Below are 22,543 nucleotides of genomic sequence, written 5' to 3' on the forward strand. Positions count from 1 at the left end.
GAGTGTGATTTTTAGAACATACTTTACAATGACTTAACCTTACATTCTTTAACCCTATGCTCTTGTCTTAAACAATTCAGACACAATTTTAATTTCATGACTTGGCTGTTTCGTGCTTGCGGAGACATTTTATGAAATTCTGCACAAGAAAAGATTTTATGGGTTTTTTACATATCGGGCAACTATCTGTTTTTGTGTTATTCCTTTCAGTGGCTAAATGAACGGAATTCTGTGTTTTATTAACTAAACAACTACCTTTAAATTCTGCTTTGGTTGGTTGAGCAAGACTAAATTTTCCTTGACAAGTAGCTGCAACAGCCTCTTACGTTTGCGCTCTTTTGTCAAGAAATTCCAGAAACTCTGCAAAGGTAGCAACACGATTAGGAGGAGCATGAATTTGCCATTCTTTTACTGAATTATAATCTAATTTAGTAGCCAACAGGTAAACTAACATAGTATCCCAAGTATCAGTAGGCTGTTTTAAAGATTTTAATGCCCTAATGTGAATGTTAGATTCATCAATAATTTGTCTAATAGCAAAACTTGAATCCTTGTCAAACTTAGGATAATCAAACAAAGCCTTAATATGACGCTCAATAATGAGCCTTTCATTTTGAAATCTTTTAGTGAGTAACTCCCATGCACTTTTATAGTTCTGCGCAGCCAAATCAATTGAATCGATTAATTTAGCAGCACTTCCCCCTTTCAAGGATTGCCGTAAATAATAAAGTTTATGGACTTCGTCAATATCTGGGTTTTTATCGATAACATCTGTAAATAATTCCTTAAAACTAATCCAGTCTTCGTATTTTCCAGAGAAATTCGGTGCGTCTATCTGAGGGAGTTTACAGAATGCCGCAATTCTGACGCAAGTGTTTCTTGTTTAACAGAACTACTCTGTTGAATTGAATTAAACAACTGTTTCAAGGCCCTGGCAACGGTTTCAAAATATGAGTTTTCGAACTCCAACCGTTCATTTACGTTTTTTGTTTCCAGTTCTGGAGCTGAATCTAAAATTTCTATTTCATCTTGTATTTTATTGAATTCTTCCCATGTTTCTTTAAACTTATCTAACCGTAATTGCAGTTGGGCTATTGTTTGTGTCTCATCAGATGTACATGAACTAAGAAACGTCTTAAATCTAGTTGATTTTGATTTTATAAGCCCTCGTTTAAGGATTAAAGTTTTCAAATCCATGATTCAAAATGTAAACAGACTGAATGTCTACAAAAAGGTAAAATACAAACGTTTTAAATGCAGCCTTTTAAATTCACATCAACAACATAAACTAAACAAAATATTATTCAAAATGTATAGATGAGAAATCAATAAATATTATTCTAGTTGTAAAATATGTTTGAGTAAATAAAATTCCAATTAAAAAGATGAATGTAAAAATAGATTTGTAAATCGATAATAATGCGTATAATAATTCCACAAGAACTCATTAAATCAAACATTTGTTTAATGATAGAAAGGTGTTTACCAGGGCAATTATGGGTGGAATGAAAATTACTAAGAATAAAGTAATGAATAATTAGGAGTAATTGGAAATGACGATAAGAAATTGTTATGACTAAGGAATGTATTGGGTTTATAAAAAGTAATTAAAGATAAGGCGAACACTCACATGAATAATCCCACGCATTCACGCAGCATTGCGTGCTCACAGTGCCAGGGTGTCTGTCTCCAAGATCCTCTGAATAAGTATCATTCACTGTTACACTTACAATGGTTCTATCTTTATATGTTTTTAATGTTTTACAGTTAATTATCGTGTGCACAAATAATGTTATATGCGCTATGCAAAATAATCATTAGCACCAACTAATGCATTAATTTAACACCATTAAGACAGTATTTTGATTGTAACAAAATGTTTTTTGTTTTATGAACATAAGTTGAGTGCACCAAACACTGAATTAAATCGAAAATGTCTTTTAAAATCCGGCCCGGAGGACCAACATGTAGGGGTAGGTCCCAAATATTAAATTGAATTAACACAACGAACTGTATATATAAACTGATTTATTATAAAAAAACACTGAACACCTGAATTATTTATATACTGACTTGGGTTGATTATAAACTACATGAATTGAATATAAACTATTACTTAATGCACTAAAAATGACTATGTTCATAGAAAAAGTATACTGAATGAATAGCGGACTGTAATACTGAATGCGCAGCCGTCAGCAACCGGAGCACGACTCGACTGAATAGTATGCCTTGCTCCCAACAGAGCAAGGCAAACACATGTATCGTTTATGAGCGGGAATACAAAACACGTTGAAAACGCAACAATAGCCTTCTCAGAATAAGTAAGCAAAGCATGAACCCCTCTCTCCATGAGATGCATAAAACTTCAACAGAGTTTATTTTCAGATTTTGTGACACATTGTTAACAAAGGTTTTTATTATCTATTTATAAAACTAAGTGATTACATTTTCATACATTGTTAAGGATGTAGGGGGTATACCGTAATGAAATGAATAGCACTAGATAGGGAATTTTGGAGAGCTGCATCAAACCAGTCAAATGGCTAAAGACAAAAAAAATTTTCATAAAATAAACTTCTGTAAAAGTAGAACCAACTTCTGAAAATCTCCATTAAAAAGTTAAAAAAATATTCTTTAAATTCATCTATAAACCTTTACTTTCAGAAATTGGCATCAGCAAATTAATAACAAACAACTACCAACAGTTTACCTACTCATACATTTAATGACAACTTAAAAATGTTTGGCATTTAAAAAAGTGTTATTTTTTTAAAGTAGAAAAGAAAGAAATATAAAGACATTAAATGCCTAATAAAAATTAAAAAGAAGGATTTCAGAAGAATGACACAAGAGACATCGTGGTTAACCGAGCACAAGAATGTCTTTCTGAAATGCAGGAATGAGTGTTTTTTAGAGCGTTTTGATGAAAATAAAAAAAGGATTGCTAAGAAATGATGTTAGAGACGAAGCATGACCTGAAATTTTGAAATATGTTATTAATCTTAAGTATTTCTACTAATATTCTTGATTTTTTGTGAATAGTGTTTTCAATATCAGAATGAAATTAGGGTATACTTTTTATTTTTTTTCTGCAATTATTAAATATTAAGCAATAATTATTGTAAAGAATTGAAAAAATATGAGGTCTGTTCAGAAAATAACACAACTTTATTTTTGTAATCATTGTTATTAATTTTACAGATTATTGGTTCTTGTGCCCTTTCAAAGTACCCCCCTCCCTTATTCACACAATTTTCCCAGTATGTTTCCACTTTGCAAAGCAGCCTTGGATAACTTCATTTGAAATGGGCTTTAAAGTCCGTGACTGAATTTGCTTTAATGTCATCAATAGTCTCAAAATGATGTCCTTATGTCACTGATTTTAATTTTGGAAATAAGAAAAAATCGTAAGGAGCCGGGTTTGGCGAGTAGGGAGGCTAAGGGTGGACAGTCATCTGATTTTTGGTCGTAAGCTGAGTGTGCAGGCGCATTCTTGTGGTGAAGGTTACCCTCTTTTTGCAGATTTTTTCATGTAACTTTTGTAAAATGCCTCGGTGGTACACACAGTTCACTGTACCTTGAGGCAAGAATTCAAAATGAACAATTCCATTAAAAAAAAAAAAAACCCCAAAAAAAACCTACACTTTGACATTGGATCAAGGTTAATGTGCTTTTTTGGGGCGTGGAAATACTTTATCGGTCCAATGTGATGATTGAAGTTTTGTCTTGAGCCATAAACCCAGCTTTAGTTTCCTGTTTATGATCCTTTACATGAATGTTTCATCATCATTGGTTTGTTTAAGACGTTGCTGACAAACGCCCACTTGTTGTTTCTGCTGTTCAGTCATCAAACAAGGAATAAACTTTGCTGTGACGATGCATATTCATTTTTTCAGTCAGAATGTCATGGCCTGATCTGATCAAGATGCTAACCTCTTCTGCAAGTTCTCTGACAGTCAGTCATTGATTTGCATGCACCAGATCATTTATTTTCTGAACGCAGATTAAGCGATGTAGAGAAAATAAACAAATCTTATATAGTAATATTATTTAACATTTTCTTTCTGATAATTTATTAATCTAACAAAAGTGTTATTAACGACATTGTCGTACAGTAAATGGTTATTTCTTTACGATCTGTAGTGGTGTTTTTTTAGAAAATATTTCTAAATGTAAACTAGGTAAGTTCTTTGAAATAATATTTTGTAATAAGAAAAATAGTACTCAATTAAATAATGGTTAACTTATGGGAATTTAATGAACTAAACATTTTGTTTAAGTACATTTTACTTTATAAAAATATGGAACTAAAATAATTAGCTTTCAAGTAAGTACCGGTACACTAGATGAGAATAGGTACTTGCTTGAAAGCAAATTATTCTTTTGTAGACTAAACGTTTTATTTACGTTTTAATAAAATAATATTATTATTATTTCTATTTAAATCTGCTTTTCTTACTAATTATTTCGGATATCAATATTTTATTGAAGTTATATTTTTTGTTTAAAAAAAATTAGATTTCTGTTAATAACAAAACCTTTTGCCTGTGTTTACATTTGGTGATTAATAAATTAACTATCTATTTTAGAAAGTAAATTCACTTTGTTCTTCAGTTTGAAATACTTAGAAATATTTTCTTACTTTTCTTGAAACTTACATTGATGTGTTATGCAGGTCGGTTTTATGTTAGATGGTCAGACTTATTATTAATTTTTTTTGATTCAAATTAAAATATATATATATACTTATACACAGGCGTTAGAAGAAACAATGAACGGCATAGATGAAGTCCTAAGCAAGAACTATCGCATGAAAATAAACAAGAACAAAACAAAAGTAATGAAATGTAGTAGAAATAACAAAGATGGACCACTGAATGTGAAAATAGGAGGAGAAAAGATTATGGAGGTAGAAGAATTTTGTTACTTGGGAAGTAGAATTACTAAAGATGGACGAAGCAGGAGCGATATAAAATGCTGAATAGCACAAGCGAAACGAGCCTTCAGTAAGAAATATAATTTGTTTACATCAAAAATTAATTTAAATGTCAGGAAAAGATTTTTGAAAGTGTATGTTTGGAGTGTCGCTTTATATGGAAGTCAAACTTGGACGATCGGAGTATCTGAGAAGAAAAGATTAGAAGCTTTTGAAATGCGGTGCTACAGGAGAATGTTAAAAATCAGATGGGTGAGAAAGTGACAAATGAAGAGGTATTGCGGCAAATAGATGAAGAAAGAAGCATTTGGAAAAATATAGTTAAAAGAAGAGACAGACTTATAGGCCACATACTAAGGCATCCTGGAATAGTCGCTTTGATATTGGAAGGACAGGTAAAAGGGAAAAATTGTGTAGGCAGGCCACGTTTGGAATATGTAAAGCAAATTGTTAGGGATGTAGGATGTAGAGGGTATACTGAAATGAAACGACTAGCACTAGATAGGGAATCTTGGAGAGCTGCATCAAACCAGTCAAATGACTGAAGACAAAAAAAAAAATACACAGGCACGTAGCTAGGATTTTTTTCGGTTGGGGGGGGGGGGAGGGGATAAGGAATAATTTATGATGATGATAAAATAATAACAATGAAAATCATTTTATATTGAAACGGTTTTTATATTTCCTTGCATTTCAAAAATACTAAACAAATGGTTAGATTGAATACATCATTACTTCGCAAATAAGAATCATAATTTTTTCATAATCCACATTTATACTTCACATTCACACATTTAAATTCGAATAAAAGTAACTTTAATTCTAATTCGTAACTTTTATTAGAATTTAAATGTGTGAATGTGAAGTATAAATGTGGATTATGAAAAAATTATAATTATTATAAAGCTAGTCGTCGATTTTTCTTTCTCGCCATAATACCTAAAACTTCATCAGCATTAATTCTATGCACCGACAAAGAAACTAACGAACTTAATCTTCACCGACAAAGAAACTAACGAACTTAATCTTTCATTCATCCCCACAGGTTCGGGATTGCGTGTAACAACACGCAGTCGTTTTGACTATCTTTATTGTGGAGAACGAGCGTTCATTATTACATTTTGTTACCGGAAAATTCGCTAAAACATGTAAGATATAATGGATATTCGGCAAATATTCTTTACTGCAGAGATCCAATATTTCACTCCCTTCTAAATCGCATTTTAATTTTAATGATCTCTTCGCACCAAATAAGATACTCCGCTTGGAGGACAGATTCAGAACATTTAATATCATAATACATAGCTAAAATTTTTAGTTCATCCACTTTTCCAGGACTAGCTTAACCTGGGAAAAGAGTTTGAAAACCTTTTGAAGATTCTTGTTACGCCGTCTAGCCGTCTACGCATGTGTTTGGAATGCGATAAGCAAGTGTTGCATTTCTTTCTGGCTTGCGGGAAATTCCTAGTAATCAATTATTTTTATTAGTATTGCGTCAGAGTTAGCCCGACGCTCACACGTCGAGTAACGGCGGGTTAAGGTATATAGGAAGGGATTAATGACCAGGCAGATGATTATGTACCGATTTATCTCAAATTTTGTGAAAATACTTTTGAGATGTTGTACATTACTTAAATTTAATATGCTAAATTTTTTTTTCTCAAATTACTAGATTTAACCCCGGAATGATAAAGTTTAATGATTGTCGGGCGATGGGAGCTGCAGCTCCCGACAATTTTGGCGGTGGCTATAGCTTCCTTAGCCCCTCGCTAGCTACGTGAGAGAGAGAGCGAGTGAGATTTGGTGAAGATAGCTCAGTGGTAGAACAATAGAACATTTATTGTCTAATCCAAAAGTTGCTGGTTAGGATCCGTAAATATATTTCCTTCCTTAATGGCGGTCGCAACGTTTCAATTGTAATTAGTGTCTCTTCTTCAGTAATAGAGTCTGAGAAAGATGTTCTCAAAATTCGTTATCTACCATCGGGTTCAGCGGAGTATATACTGTCTATAATTATACATTCTGAATTACTTGCTGTAAGTTTTTGAGAATGGAGGTCGGATAATCGAGATTTTGATAAATGCCAATCATAGAATATATTTATTTTGAATAGATTTACTTGTTCCATTTTTTTATTATTAATTCATACAACAGTTGAATTGTACAATAAAACTAGGCCTATTTTACGGATATGAAACACGGAAGTCCGGGTAATTGAGAATCGAATTAGTAAAATCACTGAGTGTTATAGTAATTGTATCGTTTAATTTTTTTTGTAGTACGGCGATCCGAGCGGTAACGTAATCGTATATTCATTTTTTAAGGAGTAAAGCATGGTTTTTGTATGAAAATAAATTATTAAGTACAGACTATAAATATTTATAGTTTTTAAATTTTTATTTAAATTATTATCTAATAGTTTTTTTTTTAATTATCTGATACTACAAATCGTGCTTGTGTTGTGATTATTTTATCATAAATAACGCTTGAGTCACATATATTTATGATACATGACTAACTATATATAAAGATTTTAAACACCGCCAGAATGTCTTTAAAATAAGTAATCTTTTTATTACTGAATAAATGAATAAATTTACTCGGTTCATCGGTTGATATTTGAATACATCAAATTTTGTTGTTTTACAAATTATAAAGAGTTCCTGTGGGCATTAAACTATGTAAACTACCGGTAAGAGCTAAAAAAAATTTAGACGGTTCCGAAACTTCAAAATTTTCCGATTCAAAAATAAAATGTTAAATATCGTATTCAATATTCGTTAACACCTCGGAAATCAATTTAGTTAAAAATTATTTCAGATGGTGAGATTCTGATCGATTAAAACGAACCGATTTATTTGTTGTAAAACTTATTTATTAAATAAAAAATACCATTTTAAATATATTATTATTGTAAATATTTTAAAACTATGGGACATAATGAAATGTTTATTCGAAAATTTAAACCAAATAATTTTACGTTAATATAGAACTATCAGTAACAAAAAACGACATTAAATCAAAATAAACGATAAAGAAAAGAGCGGGGTAACTTTATGTAGTGTGCTTACGAGAGATGTATTAAGACACAAGTGAAGTAGTCTATATTGCGTTTGCTGTGTGTCTGTTATTTACCGGCTAGCTGCTGTACCCGTCTCGTTCGCTGTCTTTCTCTTAGGTTATTTGTCTCTTTCTGTACCGATTCGTACCGAACAGTCAGATCTGATTTACTACATGCAACAAAACATCGTGTTACGTCGATGAAAAATGCATTATTTGTAGTTAATTTATCTTGCGTTTTACGAATATTTTGTATAAATACAAAAACAAAATAGAAAAGGATTCTTCTACACAAACCCGGTAAGTAATTTAAATATTAGTATTTTGTACTAAGAAAAATAGTACGGTACTAAATAATGTGGTGACAGAATAAACGGGAATGGTGAAAATTAAATGAACTAAATATTTTAATTTTTTTTTTTTTAAATTACCTAATTGGTTTGTAAACCGATCGATTTAGACATAAACATTCGATATAGGCGATATCTCTCGTTATATACAACTACATTAAATCTAGTAAAAAAAGTTTTTTTTAGGCTATTTATTTACAGGTTTTTTGTTTTTTTTTTTATTTATATAGTAGTGATAGTAATGAGGTTTAAACTGTAGTAAACATTCCGGGGGTCATAAGAAGAAAGAAAGAAAAGTAATAGCGAATTAATATTATTATTTTCATAATATAAGTTGTCAAATATAATAGAATAATTTATTTAATTCGTACAAATTAATGCCGGTCCGCTAGATAAAAATTTGCTTTTAAGATTACAAAGTAAAATAACTTATTTTAAGTACCAGTACAATAAAAAGAGGAAAGCCGGTTTATTTTGTGGATTAATCTTGTTATTTAAAATCGAATTATTATAGGTATTTTAATTATAAGATTCTCGGTTTACCGACTTCTCTCGTTCATTTATCCGAACGTTCGTGTTATTTTCAGTATTCTTAAGTTAACATTAAACAAATCTCTTTGTTTCTCTTTCTGCAGCTGAAATAACATTAAAATATCTAAATTGAAGTAACTGTTTTTTAAAATTAATATCTGAAATTTCGATTATCCGAACATTCATAGATCGTTTATCGGAGGTAATATACCTGTCAATTTAAATATTACGTCAGTTATTTTATGAAAATAATTCATTTTTTTGCTTCAAATTTAGGTATTTTGTAATTTATTATATTTCTATATTGTAATATTTTCTTTTCAGTGATTCTAATCCTACTGCGATCATTTTATTTTATATTTTTTTTTATTTTTAAATTTTAAGATAACAGCGTAACCTTTCACTAGATAAAGTAAACGAGATTAAACTAACTAAATTTTATATGTCAAAAATTTATTTTCATGAAGTCAAACCGGGAATGGAACTCAGGACCGAGTGTGCAAACCTCTCCTTGCAAAAAGTAGATTTTTACTTTTTAACTGGCAATATGTACATGTTTATCAAAGGTGAATCCAAATCCAGTCGGATTATTACAGGAAGGAGTAGTATGCAGTTTTATCGAATAATATGTATCTCAGTAGCGATTGAAACACAACCTAATTTTAACGTTTTTTATATAAAAAAATAATCATTTAATTTTTTTTCTGTTTAGCCTCCGGAACCGCATAATGTATTATTACTTCAGAGGATGAATGAGTGTAGTCTTGTACAGACAGTGTCACAGCTCGACCGTTCCTGAGGTGTGTTGATTAATTGAAACCCAACTCGCCAAAGAACACAGTTATTCACGATCTTACTGTTCAAATCCGTAGGATTTGAACCTTAGAACTCTCGATTTCGAAATCAGCTGATCTGCGAAGACAAGTTCACCTCTAGACCAACACGGTGGGTTCATTTTAAAACGGTTATATTAAAATTTCTTTGGTTACTGATCTAGGTTAAAGTTTTCAGTATTTGGATTACATCTTTAACCAAAGCATCTTTATCAAAGGCACGTTCTTAAATATTAAATAATTACATATTTATAAATTCTGTATCACAGTGTTCATTAAAAATTATTATTAGAAAATAAACATTCACAGTAATTATAGCATTTTGAAAGTAGCAGACATGAATTCATAATCGGGAGAAATATTTAAATAAACTCAATTACATTTTGTAACAGTGGATAAAGGTGTATAATTAATTTACATTTTTCAAAATTTTATATTTTGGATATCGGATGTAAAATAAGGTAAGTTTCAAAATCTAATTTTAATTTTATTAATTTACAAGACGATCTATATTTTTTATTTATATAAGTTATTTCTTTTAACGAATAATATTTTTGAAAAAAAAACTTTATTTTACTAATTAATTCTGTTACATTTCTTAATTTTTCTAATTCCACAGAACGATTTACATATTACGTAATTCCATAAAATTATCTTCAATTATACTAACTGTTTTATGAAACTCAAAATATCTGTACTAAGAGACTACCGGTCATTAATCTGATTTACAATAACATTTTGTTTGTTTTATTTCTTCTAACAATTTTTTATATTTTTCTCCATCATAAGCATGTAAATTGGTAGTAAAGAACAATCGAACCGAGACCATTAACAATTCGTCTTTTATTTCTTACTTTATTACTTACCAAGACTATTTTTAACTTATTCATTTTCGAACGAGTAATAAATTTTAAATAATTACTTCCATCTCTAGACTTATGACTGTTTTTACTTACATTATACAATTTATAATTAAAAGGTATAATTAAAACAATTTAATAAATATTCTTAAATATTATTCAAATTTTATAAATAGATTTACTACTTTATCATAATGAATAAATGTACCGGTAAAAAGCCTCTAATTTGGCTAAATCTAATTCTATCGGGACCGTTTCCGAATTAATAGTTACGACCTGCAAGATATTTTAAATACAGATTAGTTTCTGTATCGGAGGATTTTTCTGTTGTATCTGTTTAACCTTTCGAGGTCGTTAAATGTATTTTACTTTTTGTATATGTCGTGCTGTTTTTCACTGAACTGACTTTTCCTTTATCATATTTATTTTTCTCTTTACTTCATCATCTTTACTTTATGATTTTTGACGTAATCGTTTATTATCTGCGCTGTATATCTGCTTCTAACAATGAAGTTGGGTTATGTCCATAAAATTTTCAAACCGTTTTAATTTGGTAACAGAATAAATACTACTCTTGTACGCAATAACTGCATATTTTATCTCATTTTTAATACTATCGTTTTTAATTTCTTGTCGGTTATTAAAGATTCTGATATGTTCAGTTACCGTAGACTGAAATCTTTCACGTTGACGATGGATGTTGTGCTTGTAAAATATATTTTAATTTTATATATCCGCATTCATTTTTGAATTATTGAATTCGGTATCATTATTAGAAATAAATTTTTTCAGGTATTTTATGATGGGTAGATTAATTTAATAATTTATCAGCTGTTTCTGTTAATTGTGATCTTTCAATCCATTATACTTGTGTATACCTAAAAAACTATCTAAATTGACAAAATCTTTTGTTTTTCAACAAAAAAAAAACGCCTATCGATATGAAGTATTTTCAGTGGTTTAGGTGTTGGAGTCAAATTCACTTCTGAATTTAAAGGAATTCTTTCACGATTTGTTTTTAAACGAATTTCACATTTATATAATTTTACATATGTATTTTTAAATGCGGGGTATAATATTAGCGGATCTAAATCTATCAAAAACATGTTCAAGTTTTGATATATGTTCCTCTAAACTAGTTGAATAAATAAGATAAACAGGTTAATTTTATTCTGAAGTCCAACTAGTATATTCGTAATGTGTCGGGAGGTAGGTAAGCTATTAGGTACATTTCATTAGAAAGCTACCTATTGTAATGGATACCGTGATTCGACTTCGGGAAAATTTCGATATATCTTCGCGTTTCACATCCTCCAGACTCCAAAACCACCGTCAGCTCAAAAGCTTATATATATTTCATTTTCTCGTGGACACGATAACTGCCGTAATTTTCCGCAAATCACTTTCAAACTGTTCCCTGAAAAAAAGATGCTACCCAAAATCTCGTACGAGTTTGTTAACGGCCAAAATAGGACGATGGGGATGGAAATGGAGGGCTTTTTCGAAAAAAAAAACAAAATATTACTATAACCTTTTTATTAAGTAAAATATCGAATTCGTTTATGTTTCTACGATTCTTTGGATAAGAGCCTAAAACTTTTGTAAGTAAAGTTTTTTGATATCACCAACCGTTGGCTCAGTGGGTAGAAAAAATGAAGTTTTGAAGACAAAAAACAAATCACACCTCCCTTAATAGGCACAGTATCGCATCGCTTTAAAGTGTTCTTTAATCGTCTAAACATTACGTAAAACTTTGTTAGACACAATTTTTGATATAACCAACCCGTACGGCAAGGGATGACCGGAGTATTGCTGGAATTGTAAGACGGGGCTTGTCGTAAGCTAAACATGTGAAACTTTTTTCACATTGTCGTATTGAGTAAATTTGAAGTTATCTTAACTTTAAGGTGGGAATTTTTTTTATTCCCTCCTTAGCACCGGTGAAATCTTTTTTTTCAACTTCTTTTTAAATTATATTGATGTATTAATAATTATTAACCTCTTGATTGTAAAAAAGGTTTATAATAAATAATTCAATAATAATAAAAAATATTTTAAAAAAATCAGTAGTTTTTAAAAAAGGAAATGAAGTCGGATTCGAACCGATGTACCTTCCCCTTGTAAAAGCAAAATATTTCATTAATTGAACATAAAACGATAAAAAAAATTTTTCATTCTCGAGATAAAAACAAAAATATGTACGCCAGGTAAAGTTATGTACACAACAAAAAAGTCCTAAATAAAATAATTCTCACTACTCTAATTGTACAAAAATCTACCTAGAATAATTATGAAAAACGACAAAAAATATTTGTTTTTCTTTCTTTTCTTACAAGCACATTTTCATGATACAGTAAGTTAGCGATGTGAAATTTAATATTATTTCTATATTTGATGTAGTCGGGTGCCTGTGTAGGCTATATGAGGTGGTAACTCCCGAGTACAAGATAACGCATAAAAGTAATATTAAATTTCATATCGCTGACTATACTAATTTTTTTTTTGTCTTCAGTCATTTGACTGGTTTGATGCAGCTTTCCAAGATTCCCTATCTAGTGCTAGTCGTTTCATTTCAGTATACCCTCTACATCCTACATCCCTAACAATTTGTTTTACATATTCCAAACGTGGCCTGCCTACACAATTTTTCCCTTCTACCTGTCCTTCCAATATTAAAGCGACTATTCCAGGATGCCTTAGTATGTGGCCTATAAGTCTGTCTCTTCTTTTAACTATATTTTTCCAAATGCTTCTTTCTTCATCTATTTGCCGCAATACCTCTTCATTTGTCGCTTTATCCACCCGTCTGATTTTTAACATTCTCCTATAGCACCGCATTTCAAAAGCTTCTAATCTTTTCTTCTCGGATACTCCGATCGTTCAAGTTTCACTTCCATTTAAAGCAACACTTCAAAAATACACTTTCAAAAATCTTTTCCTGACATTTAAATTAATTTTTGATGTAAACAAATTATATTTCTTACTGAAGGCTCGTTTAACTTGTGCTATTCGGCATTTGCTATCGCTCCTGCTTCGTCCATCTTTAGTAATTCTACTTCCCAAATAACAAAATTGTTCTACCTCCATAATCTTTTCTCCTATTTTCACATTCAGCGGTCCATCTTTGTTATTTCTACTACATTTCATTACTTTTGTTTTGTTCTTGTTTATTTTCACGCGATAGTTCTTGCGTAGGACTTCATCTATGCCGTTCATTGTTTCTTCTAAATCCTTTTTACTCTCGGCTAGAATAACTATATCATCGGCAAATCGTAGAATCTTTATCTTTTCACCTTGTACTGTTACTCCGAATCTAAATTGTTCTTTAACATCATTAACTGCTAGTTCCATGTAAAGATTAAAAAGTAACGGAGATAGGGAACACCCTTGTCGGACTCCCTTTCTTATTACGGCTTCTTTCTTATGTTCTTCAATTATTACTGTTGCTGTTTGGTTCTTGTACATGTTAGCAATTGTTCTTCTATCTCTGTATTTGAACCCTAACTTTTTTATACTAATGAATCTGAAAAAAATGCCGTTAAAATAAAGAAAAACTCGCTCGACTTTTGTTTGTTATTCTAGGTAGATGTGTACAATCAGGAGTAGTCTGTTTTTTTAAAAATAATTTTTATCTTGCAGTATAAAAACCAATTACATATTTTAGGGTAATATTGTTTTAGGTATAACTATGTATGGATTATGATTTTAAATACTCATCAGGAAAGCACCGATAAAACTATAGTAAAAGTAACGGAGAAAGTGATTATGATGGATAATGAAAAATGTTATTAAAAAGATATTTGCACAAACTTAAACTTTCTAACTAACAAACTTAAAATATATCATCAAATAAAAATATCAATATTATGTCGAATATTTTGCAGGTTTAACTGTACATCTTTTTCTTTTTCCTGTTTAGCCTCCGGTAACTACCGTTTAGATAATTCTTCAGAGGATGATATGTATAAGTGTAAATGAAGTGTAGTCTTGTACATTCTCAGTTCGACCATTCCTGAGATGTATGGTTAATTGAAACCCAACCACCAAAGAACACCGGTATCCACGATCTAGTATTCAAATCCATGTAAAAATATGGACCACTAGACCTAGGTGGGTTTAACTGTACATCTAATTATCATGTAACACGCGCGCGCGCGCAGAGAGATAGAGACACACACATACACACAGTTATTTCCTAACGATAAATATTTTTTTTAAAAACAAACTTTTTATTTTATTATACCTATAAAAAAATTATTTCAATATAAATATTCTTCCAGAATTATATTATATTAGCCGATGTTAAGTGTAAATGCTAACAGTGATTTTTTAATTAAAACTGAATAAAATAACATACGTAACAAAGACTTCAACCAGGAATACATACCACTAATAATGCTTACATATGCTACATACTGAATCCTAACATGCGTGTGTGTGTGTGCGCGCGCGTGTATGTAAAATTTTACATAAAAGGATATTGATAACATTTAAAAAATTACTTCTGCAGGAATATTGATAGTTATGCCCCAAAAGGGTTTGTATCTTATTTTTGATATATTTACGTACAAAAAAGTTTTTAAATTGTTAAACAACGGGTTTCTTTTAAAACGAAATTGCTCTAAAAACTAGAAAATATTTGTAATTTGTAAAAATTTTCAACATTAGTAAAAATTTTGCGCTCACAAAATATTACTTTGTCTTATCAATTTAATTTTTGTTCAATTTTTACCTTTATTAATCCTCGCAGAACACCTATTCCAATTCTTCAGTAAAATTTTATGAGCCACAATGGATTTCTTTTTACAAATATTGAAAATTACTATTATATTACAGTTACTGAAAAATTATTTCCTACGTTTTAGAGAAATTTTTTTAAATTTATTTATTTTTACTTTTTGGTCTCCCGCCTTCGCTTGTTCGTTCAAATGGTATCGATTCATTCACATCGGTTTATAATTTTTTCTCATTCTTTCTTACTCTAGTAGCGGGCGCGTAATAAATAAAATAAAAACTCAACTTTCGCCCGCTAAAAATCAACTCGTCAAATCTCGCCCGTTTTGCCTTTTCGCTTTCATTCGCTCGCTTTTCATGCTATTTCTCCAACCGTATTTTACGGTGTGTTGCAGTTTTTTTTTGTTTTGTACTCTAGTTTCATCTTTTTGTTCCGATGAGAATCTACATTACACGAAGAAAAATGATTTTGTTATAGTAACAGAATTCATTTACTTACGACAACAAATCGGTTTGTCGTCGTAACAAAATCAGATAACTTACAGTAAAAAATCAGTAACGATAGTTAATAGTAACAAATCCATTTTCTAATCGTAACAAAATCGTTTCGCTGCCACAACACACCCTTAGTTACCGAAACATATGATTTGTTACCCGTAAGTAAACAAATAAATATGTTTTTACAAATGTTCGACGTGTTTGTTTTAGAACGATATTAAATATGGTATATTATATTATCATTCATGTCAAACGTGTATGATTTTTTTTAATAGTTTTCTTATGTTCGAAATCGTGTTTAGATGACACACGTGAAATGCAAAACACGTGTTTTGCATACACGTGAAATTTCAGTTTGATTGGATAACGGGAAGTTTATCAGATTTCAGTTACTAAATTTCATCTAAACAGGATTTCGAACATAAGAAAACTATTAAAAAAAATAACTGTAATTGAGCGTTATTTCTACGCTCTTTCCTTCGGGTAAAAACGTACTTTGCACGATTCATAGCGTTATCCGACAAACACCACAAGAAAATGACCAATTTTCTTTAATCTAAACGCTGAAATTGCATACAGAATTACAGTTCTTCTCTCTGGAATATGTATATATACGTTGTTTCTACATGAGCATAAAGCAAGCTACTTTATTTGAAAACTGAAGGTGTTTGAATCTAAAGGGCAAGTCTAAAGGAATGTACGCCGAACATTCAAAGGTATATTTACCGATAATCCAAATAGTATCGCAAAAGATAGAGAGAGACCTTTTTTGTAGAAAATTTAATTTCAAAAACTGTAAATGGTGTCAGAATTCGATCGATCAACGGTTTGACCGTAGTAAATTTAAATATAGGAAAGGAACATAATCCGGTTGTTACCGCAAGCAATTTAAACGATTACCGTCATGAAACGATGGAATATTTCGTTACGGTAATAGTCGTAAATTCTTTTCGGTTATAAAACCTATGTTAGTACAAAATTTCACCTCGATCGGCCGTGTAGATTTTGCGTGAAAGAATAACAGCCTCGTACAAATTACTATATATTTACACAGATTGTATCACAAAGTTTTCCCGGGCCCTTTCATAACCTTTTCTACTCGTGAAAATAATCTACTCGTTTAAATTTCATTTAAAATTTCATTCGTCCTAAAATACTTCGTTTGCGATTTACGGCTAATGAAAGAGACGTGAAAAAGTTTTCTTTGTTTGATTCAACTTACTCTATACCATTTTGTTTAGAATTAAATCCTCTACAAGTTTTGTTTAAAAGTTATTTAACAAAGTTATTGTACGTCTAACATTAAAAACAGGGGTTTTACCCCGATTTATTAATTTCACACTAGATTTCTACTACTACTGCAGATACGGTTCTAGGATATATTTTTTTTCGATTTTTCCGGTCAAAAACAAAACGATTCACTAATTTTGACCCTTAATTAATGTTTTAAAAATTTCAGTGACATTATTTCACCGGGATAGCTGAAATCCGACGTAACTCGCAAACGAAGCATTTTAGGACAAATTTTTATTATGAATTTTCTCCATTATCTTCGCGAGTAGGTTGTGAAAGTCCCGGAAGAAATTCGTGATACACCGTGTATATATAATAAATAATTGTATATGTAATAGATAATACATTACCGGGAAGATAAAATTTTAACCTTTTCAGATCAGGAAGCCAGTAAAGTGGCTCTGTGCGGTGATAGTTTTAAAACGCTGTTACAAAATCATTTTATATGGGATCTAAGTCGGTTATATTTTTTTATATTCACAAAGAAATCAATTTTATTATACAATTTGAACTATGGTTATACGAATTAAAATGTTTTATTTGGACAAGAAAGAATATGACCATTTTTTTCTCAGAAATGTGCTTGTGTGTGTGTGTGTGTGTGTGTGACTGGTGTATTATAATTGCTATGAGGGTTACGGATTTATTTATTATTTACAAAACTAGCTTATTATATTAGCAACATAACGATGTATTGAAACACATAATAAGTTATGTTATACGGCACACACAAAAAAAAAAGGAATTTGTGGTCATAAATGTGTCACTTTTATTTGAGACCTAATAAATCTTTTCTGACAAAAGATATCGGCATCAATGAAACACATACCGATTCGTAATGAATAACAGTACACAGTAAAAATATTTTTTTGTCAATCTGAATAGCCTTTTAAGTGGAGGGGATTTTTATAAAACGTAGTTTTTACTGAATCTCTTTCTTTATACTAACATATGTTACTTTATTGTGTGAGTGAGTACGAGTGAACTGCAGTAAGTAACTTACTATCGCAAACCGGCGTTCCGTTGGTAATATATTATTTCATTATTTTTTTCAAAATTACATCGGTTTTTTTTTATTCAGTGCGATTTTTTTCACATATTGGGCGTTTTTTTAAATTTGTGATTTTTTTTTATTTGCCGTAATTTTTTTTTTTATCGAGACAATGAATGACGAACAGATTAGGTTTGCTCTTGACGAAGGACTTTCAGATTATGACGAAAATGACAGTGACGACCTTGAGGGCTTGGACGACATCAAAAATACTGAAATTAGGAGTAACGATTTTTGATGAGGTCATTCGATTAGTGATACTGACATGGAACAGAAAATAAATGTAGCCGGTTCAGTTCTACATCCACATGCTGAAGAAAACGGTAATATATTTCATGAAATCCATTATCGTTCTCCAGTGCAGTTGGATGTTGAAATGCAACCAGCTGTTGATTTTCCTCTCCAAGATGAGGAACTTGACACGGCGGAGTTACAAGAAAATCCAACTGACCGGGCCCAAAATGACGAAACAGTTACAGATGACGAAGGTTACGAGTTGGAAGGTCGTCTGCCGGTTCTTGGAAATCCCTGGTTAGTTTGTACCGATAGGTGTAAATATGACACACTAAACAGTTTGCCTTTTACGGGTCCGGAACCAGGTGCATTTGTAAAGAATCCCGACCTTTTTGCTAAATCTGCTCCTCATAAGAGAGGTCGGCCTAAGAAGCGTGGTAGGAATTTACAGAATGTGCCTGAATATATTCCTGATCCCCGTATTCATGGGCAGACGCCGTTTGCCGTATCTATGTTGTTTTTTGGGGCTATCCTTGAAAAAGTAACATCACAAACTAATTTTTTCAAAGCCGTAGACCTGATAGACCGTTACCTAAGGACAGAATTCAAGGTGACGTTAGTCTTGACCAGATGAAACGTTTCTTTGCAATCATCCTGGAAATGGGTCATACTGTAAGACACACTTTACAAGAATAGTGGTCGACTGACGAGGTTTCCCATTTCGCTTGGTTTGGGAATGCATTACCGAGAACTGTCTTTCTTCATATTTTGAAGTATTTACACTTCACTAACCAGGATCCACCGATAGAATCAGAAATGCAAACTGGTAACTATGACCGTCTCTGGAGAGTACGCGAAATATTTTAAATTGCTCGTCAGAAATCTCGTGAACTCTGTAATCCACGACAACAAATTGTAGTTGATGAGGTTTTATGCGCCTACAAGGGTAGAGTCTTGTTTCGGCAGTATATACCTAGTAAACGAAAGCGCTTTGGGATAAAGGTTTACAGACTTTTCGATAATTCTAGGTACACATTCGATATGAATGTATATCTCGGGAGACAACGAGAGGAACAAAATGTAAACGAAACAATTACTGAACGTACAGTTATCAATCTAATTGCAGGTTATGAAAATTGTGGATATCATTTGTATATGGAAAATTTTTTTTCATCCCTGCAATTATATCGACGACTGAAAGATGTGGGAATTCTAGCTTGTGGAACAGCTCGATCCAATCGTGCTGGAATGCCAGCTGAATTCACACGAAACAGACGTAAACAATTAGGTTTGACCAGACACCGGTTAGCCTGTCGTACGACACTGGATGGAATATCTTGTATTCTATTCAATGACAAGCGAATGGTAACTCTTCTGTCTTCTATTCATGGGCCTGCTGAAGAGGGTAAATACAGTGTAACAATTCACGGTACAGAAAATGTCGTGAGACCTGTAATGATTGTAGATTACAATAATTATATGGGGGCTGTTGATCAATCTGATCTTCTGTCTTCAAGCTATTACTTACATAGGCGCATGACAAAATGGACGAAAAAACTTTTTTTCCACATTTTTGATATGCTCTTTTTCCACATTTTTGATATGCTCCTTGTCAATGCTTATACGGCTTACAATAAATAATAAATAATACGGCAATAAGATGGAGAAGAACCAATCCTTCTGATGGTTTCGAAATGAGGTTTTGAAAGGGCTTGTTTCATCATCTCCTACGAGATTTTCTGCACGAGGATCTTATGTAAGAAATCGTGAATTTTTACGTCTTGAAAGTTGTGAAGCAAGACATTTTCCTAAACGTGAGGGAACAAACAGTTTTAGACAATGCGTTGTGTGCTCGGCAAACGGCATTCGCGTAAGATCAGTCTGGAGGTGTGTGGCTTGTGAGGTACCACTCTGTATAGACGGATGCTTTCTCGTGTATCACACACGCCAAAATATCACCAACTAGGGGTAAGAGCTTTTTATTTATAAATTTATTACTTCATTTTATTTGTTTAGGTTATTTATTATTTGTCATCTATTTCATTCTTTTGTTTTTTGGGGGAATCTCCCATATTGCGATTTATATGTTGGTGTAAAAACTAGTGCGCGCTCGTAATTTCTTATTTTATATATTATATATATATAATATATATTACGATTTTATATACATAGTAACATAAAAAATACCTGTTGTTTGTACCGAATAGCTTGTAATTACTGGGGTAATTATTATGCGTTTCATGAACTCTATTGCCCCCCCCCCCCCCGTGACGGGTAACAGCAATACTCTGTTGTAAAAAAAATTTTTTTACGTAATAAATGCTCTAAGGAAGTCTTATAATTTTTAAAATAAATTTTACATTATATGTAACGCTAAGAAAAAATAAATAACTATAACAATTTCTCGAAACTGATATGCTAATTAATCTGTAATTTATGACACGGGTTTTTCATCATATTTTGCCCAACTTTCAACCGATTTGCTTGAAAGTATTTTTTTTTTAATCAGCAAACTATGTTTCATAAACATAAATAAAAATAAAAAAATTCTGCAATTAAATTATCGTAATTTTTGTACGGTTTCAATTTTTTTGTTGTTACAGGCATAAAAAATATCCAATCGTAAGGTTTTTTTTTTGTCAGAATCTGTTAAATCTCGTTAATATACTGTAATTTTTTGAAAATTTTTTCACAAGAGGGTAGCATAAGACTATGAAGAGAGGCAATCAGATACCAACTATTTTTGCGGAGCGCTAAGAAGCGCGGAGCATTGTGATGGGAAAAGGTTAATTGAAATTCAATGAGATTCAACTGAATCAATTCTTTTTTCTACAACTGATGAATGATTCACCGTACAAGTTTACAAAGGAATGTAAAAATGGAAATTTTTAGCATAAGCAAAATGTTACACCTCACTGATATTCGAATCCGGGACCTCCAGATGAAACGCCGAGACGCTACCACACCGCCACGGTGATCGGAAGAGTGGTAAGGTTAATATAATTTATTAAATCAGTATATTTTTAAAATCTGAGTACGATTTCTAAACGGTTTTATAATTAAATTTTTTTAATATTAATCTATTTTCTTTTTTAAATAAACCTTTATTTAGTTTATTAACTTTTGATAATAAATAAAAATATTTATGTATAAAATTAAATTTTTAATTATGTTTAACTGTTTATTTTAACATTTATTTTATTATTTTAGTTGTTTTAAATAGATTTTTAATGTATATGTGAGGGTGCGCGTACGTGTTACGTAATTGATAATAAAAAAACTGTAAACAACAACCGTAACATTAATCTATATTGTACGAGTTAAGAAGACGTGTATACACTGAAGATCACCGATTGTACGCGGAGATGGACGAACATGTATACAGCCTAACTCACTCGATCCAGTCGCTTAGCGTTACGGGCGATAAACGAAATTAAAATTTACGTTTCATCAATGTGTGTTGTTTTATTTAAACAAAATTAACGTCTTTATTTTAACATCATGGTATGTGCTTTTTAATATAGACTTAATAATGTAAATAATATAGAATGTAGTGTATTACCATTTTTATTATATTTTAAAAAATAGTATTGAATAACTTGTTTCAACCCTGCTTGTAGTGTGTGTGTGTGTGTGTGTGGGCGCGCGGGCGCGCGTCCTAATCCTTTATTGCTTTTATATTAATCCTTTATAATCATCAAATTATTGTTGATTTTTGTTTGATTATTGTTGATTTTATTTGCATTTTTGTGCGAGTTTGCGTGCGCGCGCGCACTTCTATGTATGTGTATGTATTTAATTTATTCTTTTAACTGATTGTTAAACGAATGGATTTTGACTTTTTTTGTCATAAGTCAAGCCGATCTTAACACACTAGTTATGATATATTTTTCAGTCTACCGGTTGTGAATTATAAAAAATAAAAATTATTTTTTTCTTATCACACTTTGGAGGTACTGAACCGACTTAAAAAAAAATTTGGTTTTTCTATATAACGTAGACGTACGTAAATAAATGATTTACCATAATTAAATAATAAAATAAAAATGAAAAAATTTTCCAGAACATTACCAATATAACTATGAATATAATTTAACCATACTTAACCTACGCTCGCTTCGCTCGCTAATTTTGACTAGCGAAGGTTAAGTTTGGTTATG

The 22,543-nt window shown here is 31.2% G+C and overlaps 1 protein-coding gene across 2 annotated transcripts in view; it reads left to right on the plus strand.

Annotated features, from left to right (window-relative positions):
* LOC142325621 (fasciculation and elongation protein zeta-2-like) overlaps nucleotides 1-22,543 on the plus strand; it is an 83,076-nt gene that overhangs the window by 22,761 nt on the left and 37,772 nt on the right. The window contains exon 4 of one of the 2 annotated variants that reach the window (XM_075367610.1): nucleotides 9,593-10,174. In XM_075367610.1, coding sequence (XP_075223725.1) covers nucleotides 9,593-9,679 — 87 coding nt within the window. In that variant the 3' untranslated portion in view covers nucleotides 9,680-10,174. The remainder of the gene's footprint in view (nucleotides 1-9,592; nucleotides 10,175-22,543) is intronic. The other variant, XM_075367609.1, reaches the window with a different exon arrangement.

This window comes from Lycorma delicatula, chromosome 5 (genome assembly GCF_047948215.1).
Source record: "Lycorma delicatula isolate Av1 chromosome 5, ASM4794821v1, whole genome shotgun sequence".
Lineage (NCBI taxonomy): Eukaryota > Metazoa > Arthropoda > Insecta > Hemiptera > Fulgoridae > Lycorma > Lycorma delicatula.